The sequence below is a fragment of the Anser anser genome (genome assembly GCF_964211835.1).
Source record: "Anser anser genome assembly, chromosome: 1".
In the NCBI taxonomy this organism is placed as follows: domain Eukaryota; kingdom Metazoa; phylum Chordata; class Aves; order Anseriformes; family Anatidae; genus Anser; species Anser anser.
Window position 1 is genome coordinate 182,093,042 of NC_139720.1, and position 12,496 is coordinate 182,105,537.

Genomic DNA, 12,496 nt, shown 5'->3' on the forward strand with positions numbered 1-12,496 from the left:
AAAATATACATTAAAATACCTCTTTCTCTGTTGTCACGCCTGTCCCGTTCACTATGTCTTCTTTCGAAGGAGGAATCTCTTGCTTGGTCTCGACTATCATAGCGATCTCGATCAGGGTAGCTACTCCTCGATTCCCAACTATCATGGTAGTTTCCACTACTGCTGTGACCATCCACCTGGGAGCTTCTAGTCCGACTTCCTAATAGTGATGTATCGAGATAAAAGATGAGTTCCCACATGTTAGGAAATCCAGTGATGTTTTATAACACCTAATTAAAGCAGTGACTTTTTAACAAACTTGAATTAACTGTTCATGGAAATAAAAAATTGCACTGGTAAACTCTACTTAACCAAAACCTCTCAAATTTGACAAGTTTTAATTGCAAAGTTATTATTTTCCAACTGCAGACTCAAAATTTCCTACATCACACTCCCCTAGCCATAACATGAGGTCTCCTGACTAGGAAATAAAACAGTCAAAAAGTCAGTTCATATTTGTTCCGAGTATGATGTAAACTTACAGACTTGGCAGCAGGAGAATAAGATAATTTTTCCTGTAAAAATTGTATGGCACATTCTTATTGCAAAAAGTTTAAATGCCATTTATTAGAGAGGTAAAAGGTGGTAAGTGAAGCTGTTGTACAAAGTGCATCAAACTTTCAAAAATACTGCCAAAGGTTTAAATTGCATTTTTGGTCAATCAAGAAGGGTGGAGAGGGTGAAAGATGGTTTTCAAGTGCCTACACAGCTGCATTTGAGAAAACAAAAAATTGCTACCCAGTACTTTGAGACATGCTGCCTCCTACTAATCCTGCACTACACATAAGCCTCCTGTGTTTGTGGCCCATGGGAAAACCTAGGGCTGGGTTGCAGAAACATTAAGAGTGGTGCAGGGCTTCAAGTTTGTTTTAAAATGGTATGGCAGGAGAGTGGTGTTATGCCGCCTTAACCAGAGAATGCAGAAGTGCTATAATTTTAAGCAACTGTTCTGATTTAATGACAACAGAATTAAACATAACTTAAAAGCATGAACTATAGAATCACAGAACCATAGAATCATTAAGGTTGGAAAAGACCTCCATGATCATCTGGTCCAACCATTCCCCTACCACCAGTGCCACCCACTAAACCATGTCCCTAAGCACCGCGTCCAACCTCTCCTTGAACACCCCCAGGGACGGTGACTCCACCACCTCCCTGGGCAACCCGTCCCAGTGCCTGACTGCTCTTTCTGAGAAGAAATGTCTCCACATTTCCACCCTGAACCTCCCCTGGCGCAACTTGAGGCCATTCCCTCTAGTCCTATCACTGGTTACCTGCGAGAAGAGGCCGACCCCCAGCTCCCCACACCTTCCTTTCAGGTAGCTGCAGAGAGCAATGAGGTCTCCCCTGAGCCTCCTCTTCTCCAGACTAAACAACCCCAGTTCCCTCAGCCGCTCCTAAACACTCCTATTTGGCAGCATTTCCACATGTAACACCAAACAAGGTAATACAAATGTCAGTGTTCAATCTCCAATAATAAGGACACTTACTATTTATGTATTTTGTTTCAAAATCATGTAATACCTTTGTCAGATAACTCTGGACCTCTACCTCGACTTCGGCCCGTTCGATCACTTCTGCTGTCATTTCTAGAGTCACTTCGGGAGTCATTCCTTGTTTCGGCACGAGAGCTCTCCTCTCTGCCATGGGATCTTCCATAGCTGCGTGAGTCCTCCTGATACTGGTCATCCTTTTTATGGGCATCCCGACTTTCTCTGTCTCTGTAGTCATGAGAATCTCGGGTGGAACGTGAGTCTCTTTGATCACGACTATCTTTGTTATCTCTGCTATAATCCCTTGCATCTCTGGAGTCTCGAGTGTCTCTGGATTCCCTCGTCTCCCTCCGATCTCTGGTATCTCTCGTCTCCCTCCGATCTCTTCCATCACGAGATTCTCTGTCATCTCTATGATCCCTGGAGGTACTCTGCTCCTGGTCATAATCACGATCGTCTCTTGTGTCTCTTTCTTTTTCCCTTTTCCCTCTAGTTTCTGTGAAATGTTTAAAGGAGTGTTATATACCAAGCTTAATCAAAGCAAGCAAAAATTTAGAGGATGAATAGCACTAAAATAATACAGTCAAAATATACTTCTGATATACATATTAATTTAAATTTTGCGTGTAAGAAGGATAAGATCGTTCTGGGTATCCACCTATATATTTCAGTAAGCTTTAAACATCTTTTTCTGAATTTGAGCTTTACAAATATTTACCTGTTCAAAGGGGGAATAAGTATAGTAAAAATAAATTTCAAAGACATTAGAAAGCAAGCACACTTCAGTAATTTAAAGGTAAGATCACTTTTCCTACAATCATAGGTTCCTTTTTTTTTCTCCAGACACTTTCAATAAATCTGTGCTATAATTAGATCACTTGCTTTTAAGACCTCTTTGCCCTGATAAAATCATTTTTTAAAATTATTTATTTACAATATTACTGCTACAGGAAAGTGAGTTTACAGTCAGTCTAAAAAAAGCTGACATACGTACTCTTTATAATCTGTCTATTTAGAGAAATGGCATGTTTGACCATCACAGATTGCTCAACCAACTTTAAAGATTTCCAGAGGGATTGATTCTTTGTACACACCTCACTTAATGTCAGTGAAAAAGACAATGGACAAAGCAATCAGTGATGACTGGAATAGCATCAGATCTGCTAGCATAAGCCTCGTACAAAGAGAAGATCACTTACCTACAGAAACGACCACTGCATTACACATAAAATATCTAAACAGATGCTTACAGGATCTCTTGAACCAGCTGAGCCTACCTAAGCAGTCCTATCAGGATCAATGCCCTTGCACAGTCCCCAAAAACAGCACCACAAACACAGCAAGAATTATACAGATTTCTGCCAGTGCTTTCTTTACCACCTGGCCACTGGGATAGGTGCAGATCGTGCCACGAACTGAAAATCTTGTTCAAAACGCAATCTGCAAACAAACATCTGTTGGAAATGCTATTTTTATTCATACCATCCCGCCTTTCGTGGCGCCTATCATGAGACTGTGAAGTCCGATCACGATCGTGCCTTCCCTTTTCTCTTCCAGGAGATCGGTGCCTTGAAGGGCTTCGCTTCCTCTGAGGAGAAGAGGAAGAGCGTGGGGGGTAGGGGGAAGATGACCGCCTTGCAGGCGGGGAAGCTGTCCTTTGATAGGAGGGAGAAGGAGTTCTTTTGCGGTGTGGGGAAGGAGAATGTCTTTGAACAGAGGAACCCGACTGCGATGAAGAGGAGTGATGCCTAGAGGATATGGGAGAATGATGCTGACCTGATGGAGAGGCAGACCTGCAAGGAAGAATTAGAATAGCCACACATGAAATAACTTGATTTGAAAAAGTTAAATTACTATACCCTACACAAAACAGAGGGATTAAAATAATTTGTGCATTCTCTATCCTCTGTCTGTTGAAAACAAGTGCTATGTCTGTAACATCCAGCTAATCTTCCCTCATATATTTCAACGTATACTTATCTCTAAATGGTAATAGTTTACTTAATATCCTAGAACAAGTTTTTAAATCACAATTACGTTACATATACTGCATTATATATATCAGACTGCTTTCCCAGGGGAAGAGAGAGAAGAGTCAGCAAAAATGTGGTCTCTCCCACCCCACGAACCAAGTACAATTGTTTTCTTCAATATATGCTACTTTTTGATCTTCATGATAAAGTTAGACAGATAGCTTTTATATAGTGTTACATAAGGGCATCCACCTCTCCTCCTAAATAGAATTTTTTTTTTTCAGAGAACAACAGCGCATTTTTTTTTTGCATTTTTAATTTCTGCCTTTTATTACAACCTTTAAACAATTTAGTCCTGGATCCTATAAACTCATGCATGTCTTTTGGGTAGACCTCCGTGGTGCCAGGAATTGGACTCAATGATCCTTATGGGTCCCTTCCAACTCAGGATATTCTATGACTCTATGATATCTACTTAAAAGTTTAGCAAACACGAATGTTTCCACAAGCAGGGAGATCTCATCTAACAGAATAAGAAAAAACATATACCAAGTGTCTCATCTTGGAAATCCCATAGATTAACTAAAGATCATTTACATACCAGTGAACAGATTTCCTCATAATAAGTTATCACATGCACAGTCTAACGTGGACATATACATGCTTCAAGCCTTTGAGCTCAGTAGTAGTTTTTGTTCCTTATCAGCATCTAAGCAATTTGCAAGCGTCTTTTCTCATGAAATACGCGCTGCCCTTAATTCCCAACTGCCTTCCACTTCACAAAATTTCAGAGACTCCAAAGAGAAGAGCAGAGTCAGAATAACCACACACAGACAACACATTTTCAAAAAAATCACTTACGTAATTTACTTTCTGCTTTTGAATATGCATGCATATACAGTGTCAGTGACTTCAAACAAATACCCAGATCGTACAGATGAATTCCTCAGTTTCAGATGACCCACAAAGGAAGGACTACTTTACCAAAGGCAGGACCTTCCTGCAATATTCCATAATAGCCCAGCAGTTGTTAAAGCTATATATGTAATGCGGCTTTTGCAAATGTCAAGAATTTTTTCTCAGCAGGATAGCTGATGTCAGTTGGGCTATGAATAGAAGGAGCACTGAAATGATTCAGATTAGCAGGCTTACAGCATGTCATGATGCTATCCAGGACCTAAATGGACAAACATCAATGCTGTTCAGCAGCAGATCTCATGGCTAAGGCCATTTTCTAAAAGACCCAGACATTGTGCAGGTAGAAAGAGTCTCCTTATGTCAAGAACACAGAGCAATGATTCAGCTTCCAAGGAGCAAAGCTCTGGGAACAGAACGTTACGTGAAATCACTGGCAACCTGAGGTAGGAACTCTGTAAGGAAGTCTTTTTTTAGGTAAAATACATCACGGTGGGAATCTTCTATTAATATCAGTGTTTTATCCTTCCTTATAGTCAATGTCAGTGACTCAAGAAAATTGCCTTCAGAGCCCCACGGAATAGTACGTTGGTTATCACAGGACCAGTCTCGCAAAGGCGATGGTTCTACATCTGGATTCCATTATGGAACCAGATATATCCACTAAAGGATGCACTGTGACTTTTCCTTGAGGCACTTCAACTTCAGACTTGTCAACTGAGGGAAATCAAACAAAATTTTTACAGCACAGCTGAAAACAATACTTGAACAGAACCACTTTGGTTCTATTAGAAAAACACGTAGGAAAATGGCAGAAAGAAAGGGGTGAGATAAAAATAAGTAAAATCAGCCTTTATAACATGCTTAAGTGAGACATGCTGAGACAGGCTGTATCTGTTTTTTGATTTAATTCATACAGTGCCTGTGAACCTGTATGCTCAGATATTGCCAGGCCTGGAAACTATCCCACTGAGATGCAACTATGATGGTCAATGCCAGAGACTATTTGTAGTCCTCAACAGTAGACTAAGATTTTGCATCTCCTTGTCTGTGTAAGTAAAAGTGCATGGGGTTCAGCTGATGCACTCTTGTTGTATCTTAGGGATGCCTGGAATGTCTACGTGCAGTCTGACCTCCAGGATGTTTGTGTGCAACTTCTTTTGTCTGGAGAGAGAAAAAACCTTAAAGTCTCCTATATATAGGAGGCATTCCTCCTATACCTCCTATAGGTAGGCATTCCTCAAGGATAGCAGGAAAGAGTAAACTCAAATTTCTCTGTTTCCATGACTGCATATTTATGCTGGCTGTAGCTTTCCATCACAAAAGGGAAGATTTGACCACTGAAAGCAGAATACTCATTATTCCTGAGAGAACGAGTAGCTTGCATGCCTCCATGTTGTTTTCATTGTCTGTGAGCATTTGTACACATGCTCACATACAATCAAAACAGCCTGGATTTAGTAGTAAAGCTTCCAAAGCACTCAAAGTGAAACTCTGTAAAAGCCAGAACTGACAAAATCTAATTTCATGACTTACCATCTTTAAACAAAGACTATGTTTACTTTTCACCATTAAACCCAGCATATGAAACAGACTTAGGGTTACTAAAATTTGCTTCCACGTAAGACTATCAAGAACTGTTTGGAGACAAACAGAACATTTCAAAACCTGCTTCATTGCCTCTAGCAGAAGGCAAGAGGCACTTTTCTTCCTTGCTTAGCTCCCTTCCACAACACTTTGTATGTCTGCATAGAACCTCCCTGCAAGTAGCGACAAGCAAAACATTGGAGTAGGCTAGAAAAAGTGGGGAAAGACATGCTGCTAAGGTGGTTTTCAGTATCCTTACTACTGGCAGCTGCAAGGAGAAATCGGATGCTCTACAACCTTCTCTTCAAACAATCTTATTTGGAGAATGTGTCCATCAACGATGCCTAGCTTAACATAATACTACATTGTTCCATCTGAACTGAGTAACCACAGCAGCAAGAGCTTGCTTACAACTCCTGAGACAGCTGAACAGACGTTTTTTCTTGTTCTATCAGAATGCATATATATGACATCTGGTGTCCTTCCCCCACCCTCCTCAACAGAAGTGTAGAAAATAAGTACGCATCCCCTCCCATTACAGAATTACAATATTTAGCACTACCATTCTGAACTTAAGCTTACAGATTCTTTAAGCCCCCAGTACAAAGCTTTCTCCTTTTCTTTTTAAAACTAAGTAGTAACTTTTCCCAGAGTGGCAAAAGGTTTTTCTCTAAGGCCCCTAGAACCAGCAGGGACTAGATCTTCTCTGAAGGGTCTCTGAAGCTGTCCTCATACTGTTCTGCGTAAGTCAGACACACTTGCTTTTGTTATTTTTGAAAATTTTCTTAAAGATTTTGTGATCTTTAAGAAGCAAGGAGAGGAGGAAGAGGAAAAAAAATTCCCAAAGGATCACAGAAAGAGCATGTCTCATATCAGACTTCTGAAGCTCCACCCCAAGCCAAAACATCTGGGAGGAACTGATGAACAGAAACTTGCACATTGACTTGTGTTCCTGACCTGACAGGTAACTATAATATCTGAAAACAAAACAACAACCAAAAAAAAACATATCAACACCAATACATGTAAAGAAGCCTCTGAGTTCTTGAGGTGCACACATACCCCCAGACAAACACACGCAAGTAGGCAAAGCAACAGAGGAGGTTTCTAAATTAGATTAATGGAAGTTCTGTCTTTGCAACTGACCACCTACCTGCGAGAAGGTGAAAAGTTATGCTTGTGAGTGGTTGACTTTGCTGGGGCTCGGGAGGCTTGTCGTCGCCTTGCAGCGGGTGGTGAATACTCTCTGGAAGGAGAGGAGTTACTGCCAGAATGATCTGCAGGACTAGGAGAACGCTTCTGCCTATGGGAGCCTTCAGAAGGATCTCTGGGAAACAAAAAGAGCAGTTTGCTCAACAGGCATAACAGGACATCAGTACATTTCTAAGAATGAACCTGTGCTTACAAGGTCAAAAACTACTCTTAAAGAATGTTTTGTTCCATCTGTAATTTCATGAGATTACCTGAAAGTTAGCAGAACTAAGGAATGCAAGATACATACTAAATTTCTTCCTGATTACTGGATCATAAAATACATGACTGTAAGACAGTAAAACCAAAATACATTTATATTTTTACCTGATATTTCAGGCAGTGGTGAAACAAAATTCCTATTAATAGAGACTCATTTACTGCCCTATTAAACATTTCTGTTAACATTTTATTCAAGAATCCTTAAGTTCACAGACATTTTCTAACATTAATTGCAATTTCAAATGAATTAAAAATCTCTCTGAACCTTCAGCTATTTCACATCATGAAGCATTGACATTACATCTTATTTTTTATTATAAAAAAGTCAACAAAAATCCAATACTGAAATTAAAGGTTGCAGTCACCACAGCAATACCTGATTATAGTACAACCACGGGCCAATTACTCTCCTGACCCTTTCAGTACCACCTAGAACTTTTTTTCTACTGCTTTTGGCCTTCCAGTAACAGAGTGGGCAAGTATGAGTGAAATAAAATATTTTTAAACAAGTTACTGTGTTTTTACTGTATCGATTAAAAATAGACTTTTTTACTGGTCTTCAACCTCTTAGTCTTTGCTATACTAGTTACAAAAGATGCACTTATGAATACATACCCTATTTCCATCAAGGGAATATAGAACTTAAAAATGCAAGTGTTATATTTAACGACTTAAATGGACAACTAAGCTTCAGAAAATAATGGGAATAGTCATCTAAGTCCAGCATTTGAGATATATATATATATATATACACACACACACACACATATGTGTAAGTGATGAAATTCTAGAAGTGCAATAGCTTTTGACTTCAGAAATACTTTTTAACCTACAGAAGGTCAGGGAAAGTCTAAATGTGCCACTGCCAATTTAGAAAGATATTAGTCCTCTAGGATTTCAGAAAAGCAGGGAAGCAGACAAGTAAATGACTCTGATAAAGACTCTGGCAAGTGAATTGTTTCATTGGTGAAGATCCAACTTCCTGAAAAATAATGAGTCTTTCAAAAGGGCATTTGAAAACCTTATTATGCAACTTAAACCTGTTAATACGTTAGTTATAGTTTATCGAACTACATAAGGCTTTTAAATATTTAATGAGTACTGAAATGGGTCTTGGCAAGGCAGGTATAAATCCCTTATTACTCTGTGTTTTGGTAACATTAATGTAACCTTGTTTTTAAGGGTAAAAGCTAATAATGCATCATAACTTACCTCTGCTTCTCTTTTTTCTCTTTGTGCCTTTCAAAGTCACGGCCTCTCTCTTTCACCTCCCTCGTCTTTTCTTCTGAACGTTCTTTTCCTTTATGTTTTTCTTTGTGTTTTTTTCCTAACGGAGTTTCCTCTTGTACTGGAGGAGGAGGACTAGGGGTACGAGGACCTTTCTTTTTACTCTGGTTACTTTTAGAACTCCTAGATATAAATTAACAAGAAAAAAATGAAGGACTTCCAACTACTTCAAATAACGATTTCTCAAATGTTGGCAGGAAAGTATAATGTAAAGGGCCTTGAAGCTTTTAGGATAGGATTTGCCACTCCATTAGCAAGCAGTGCTCAGTAACTTGACTGAAGGGTGAATGCAGGTGGTAAAAATTCACAATGAGCTCTTCAATTTGTAACTTTTATTTCTGAAGCAAAACCAGGAACTGCTCCCATTCAGACAGAACTATTTTCCAAGGTTACAATGCCTTTGCACGAACTGCATATATCACAAGACCAGAACTCTGGAGTATCTTGTCTGTTTAGACTCCCAATTCTGCAATGCAACACTCAAGTACAGAAAATGACTTCAATCATTCATCTCTTATATTTACAGTTAACTACTTGATGCAGGATAAAACTTTTCAGTATGTATTTCACATTACAAAGGAATTTACACCATTTTTTTCATATGAATTATCACTGACATAAACCCTATAAACTAGATGCTACCACATACTATATGCCAGTAGCATATTATCCCCATGCTCTATCCTCCTGTAGCAAAAATCATTGGTTTGTTCTTAAAGGCTTTGTTTGCTTTGCAAATACAGACGTGTCTGCTTATACTGTTCCAGTAATTTCTTTCCTATCTAAAAGCATCAGTCATTTGAAAGCTCCTGCAGCCAGCAAGAACTTAGTTTCTGGAGACTGACTTTTTGTGGCAAGGTGCCCAGTCTGACCTTCCTGGAGCTTTCACACATCTTATCTTGTCCTGTTTTTTTCCCCTCACCTGCATTCCCCCCCCGCCTTCTTTTCTCCTCCTGAAGTCTGAGAAAGTCTCTGGCTTTAAAATCAAACATTATTTCCTGAACAGCAACATCCAATACCAACAGAATGTAAAGTTGGTCACATTTTAAACATCTCACTTCAGTCTAGATGAGCTGTTTTGCAGGCTGCAGCATCTCAAAGAAAGCTGCCTCTCACTTTATTTATATTTCCTCATCACATCCCAGACGCTCTGGACATTCAAAGAGAAAAAGCCTGCTGTAAACCATGAAATCAGTCAACTGACAACTATGCGCATGTAGCAATTTTCCACAGTAGATGACTCACGGTGCATAATTTAGAGACTTTTCCCTAAAGTTAAAAATCAATAGTTCTGAAAGCAAGGAAAATGAAAAACTGTATTAATTATGAAAGCCCCAGTAATAAAAATCAATGTGGTTCTCTGCTCCCACATTCTCCCAAGACGCATCTCTACGTACTGACCTCTGCTGATCCAAAAGTGGGGAAGATACAGCAGATGCTTTCTTTTCTTTCCTACTAGCTGAAGAAGAGGATTTGGGACTAGATCTTCGTTTTGGAGACTTGCTAGACTTTCTTGGTGATGGTGACGGTGTCAATTTAGATCTTACCACCTCAGGAGAAATCTTGAGGAAAAGAATATATTAAATGTTAAAAGAGTGATGCTCAAAAGCTTTGCTGTATGCTGATACATGTCATATATGTAAAAACAGTAACAGTCTAGATGTGAGATCTTAACCATTTACACATCTACCTCCAATAAACTAACCGTACAGTTTTCAAAACAGTTTATTAGCTTACAAGAACACCATAAAAGAAACATGGCAAGAAAAGGGTGGGGGAAGAAAAGATGATGCACTCTAATACATTGCAAAGACTGTAACTAAAAGTTTAAAGTTAGTATGATCCCAGATAGTATGATCCCAGCTAGCATTTCATTGTCCAGAAAAGAAGAACCTTGTTTCAGACTTTTTTTTTTTTTTAAAGTCTTCCCCAAAATTAGGCCTTCTAGGACTTCGGTAACAGCTTTGCCTGTCTGTCACTCTACTCTTCTCAGTTACCACAAGCCACGTAGGAAAAGGAGCTTGGCGTAAGTTATGCCTTGTGTTTTCTTCTACACCATCTCTGTTAAAGGTTTTATTAGCTTTAAATCATTAAATTGCAAAGTTTCCTACTCATTTAATAGCTGACTTCATAAAGGAGAAAACTTGTTTATGGTGCCAGATGACTGAACAGATGATACGTGACTTGCAACTAATATCCATGTCACACATCAAGTTATAAACATGCCACTTATCTACTACTATGTACAGAATAGAACTTTTGTAATCCAGAAAGCTCAGGTCTCTTAGGAAACAATAAGAAGTCTATGAAGTGGTTGCTGAATTTTTATTTTTTTTATATTTTAATTTTGCATTTACAGAATACAAACCTCTTTTTTAATGACAATTTCCTCTCGTTTCTCCATGTTTTCCTGTTCCAACTTCATGAGTTCTCTCTGAATCTTTTGGCGCTTCATTTCCAAAGACAGCTCATGATCATAATCATAGTTAACATCTCCATTATCAGAGTCTTAATTAAAACAAAAAGTAAATAGACTAGTAAATGGATTACATATGAAATAAATAATATTCCTTTAGCATACTGGATGCCAAGCATAAATATTTCAGTGACTTTTAAGCATCGCATAAATGGATCACAAGGCTAAGCCAAATCTCTCCTCCAATTATCTGCGTGAACCTGAAGTACCTCCAGTTAGTCCCATATGACCCACCATTAAAATACTTAAACTTCATTAGTAACACTTCACTTCTTTTAGAGACTTGTGTCAATTATTCATCTAAGGTAGCAAGGGAAACCCAGTACACCATTTCTTTCTATTTATATAACAAAAATATCCCAAAAAAGAGTGTTTTCACAAAGACCAAAAATATGTGGAGCCCTGCTTAATTGGGAAATCTCACATGAAACAGATTAAAATAGTAATGCACTATACTAGAGCTTTTTTTTTTTTTTAAGATGGTATCCTACAAATCAATTCATACCTTGTTTAATTACATCTATAAATTGACTTTAAAATAAAAGAAGAGGTCTGCATAACTTCTTTCACTGGGTAAAACCACACTTAAAACATTCTTACTCCTTGGTATTCACATCATCATTTTCTTCTCGCTTTTTCATTGCGTCATTGTCAGTTAAATACCACACCCTTCAGGCCATGCAACTGAAATCTTGTTGAAAAAGAAAGCAGCCTTACTGTTTACACTTCTTATTTTGTTTATAGTTACTTAAGTCAAATGCTCAAAAAGCACATTGATAAAAGAACCTTCCAAGAACAGATACCTCGTTAAAGATTCATTAGCTTTCACCCCCCTTTTGACACACAGGAACTATATAAAAGCTTTGCAATAACTATATTGAGTCTACAAATTCTCTTCATGTGGCTTGAGAGCATGAGAACAGCCTCCAGAAAGGTGCAGTTCTTAACAGCATAGGTTCTTTCCCAGTCCATCTGTCCAATTATATTACACTACAACTTCACAGACACCAGTTCTGCTTTACCCACAGAGGTTATGAGCAACACTATTTTGAGAAATTCATAATTCTCAAGCTAGAAACCTCGATGTCTAAGGATTAAGACATTCATGCTACGTATTTATATAAAAATATATGCAATATATATAAAAAATTATATATAATATATATATATATAAATATATATAAAAAAAATATATTGCAAATTTTCTTCAACTTAGATTCTATTTCCATGCATATATGCCATAGGACAGT

General features: G+C 38.3%; 1 protein-coding gene across 7 annotated transcripts in view; it reads right to left on the reverse strand.

The window, feature by feature from the left end:
* ZC3H13 (zinc finger CCCH-type containing 13) overlaps positions 1–12,496 on the reverse strand; it is a 48,910-nt gene that overhangs the window by 15,635 nt on the left and 20,779 nt on the right. For all 7 annotated transcript variants that reach the window (XM_083815931.1, XM_083815929.1, XM_083815930.1 and 4 more), the window contains 7 exons: positions 11,139–11,278; positions 10,172–10,332; positions 8,696–8,893; positions 7,164–7,337; positions 3,018–3,328; positions 1,567–2,031; positions 20–199 (listed from right to left, as the gene is read on the reverse strand). In XM_083815931.1, coding sequence (XP_083672057.1) covers positions 20–199; positions 1,567–2,031; positions 3,018–3,328; positions 7,164–7,337; positions 8,696–8,893; positions 10,172–10,332; positions 11,139–11,278 — 1,629 coding nt within the window. The remainder of the gene's footprint in view (positions 1–19; positions 200–1,566; positions 2,032–3,017; positions 3,329–7,163; positions 7,338–8,695; positions 8,894–10,171; positions 10,333–11,138; positions 11,279–12,496) is intronic.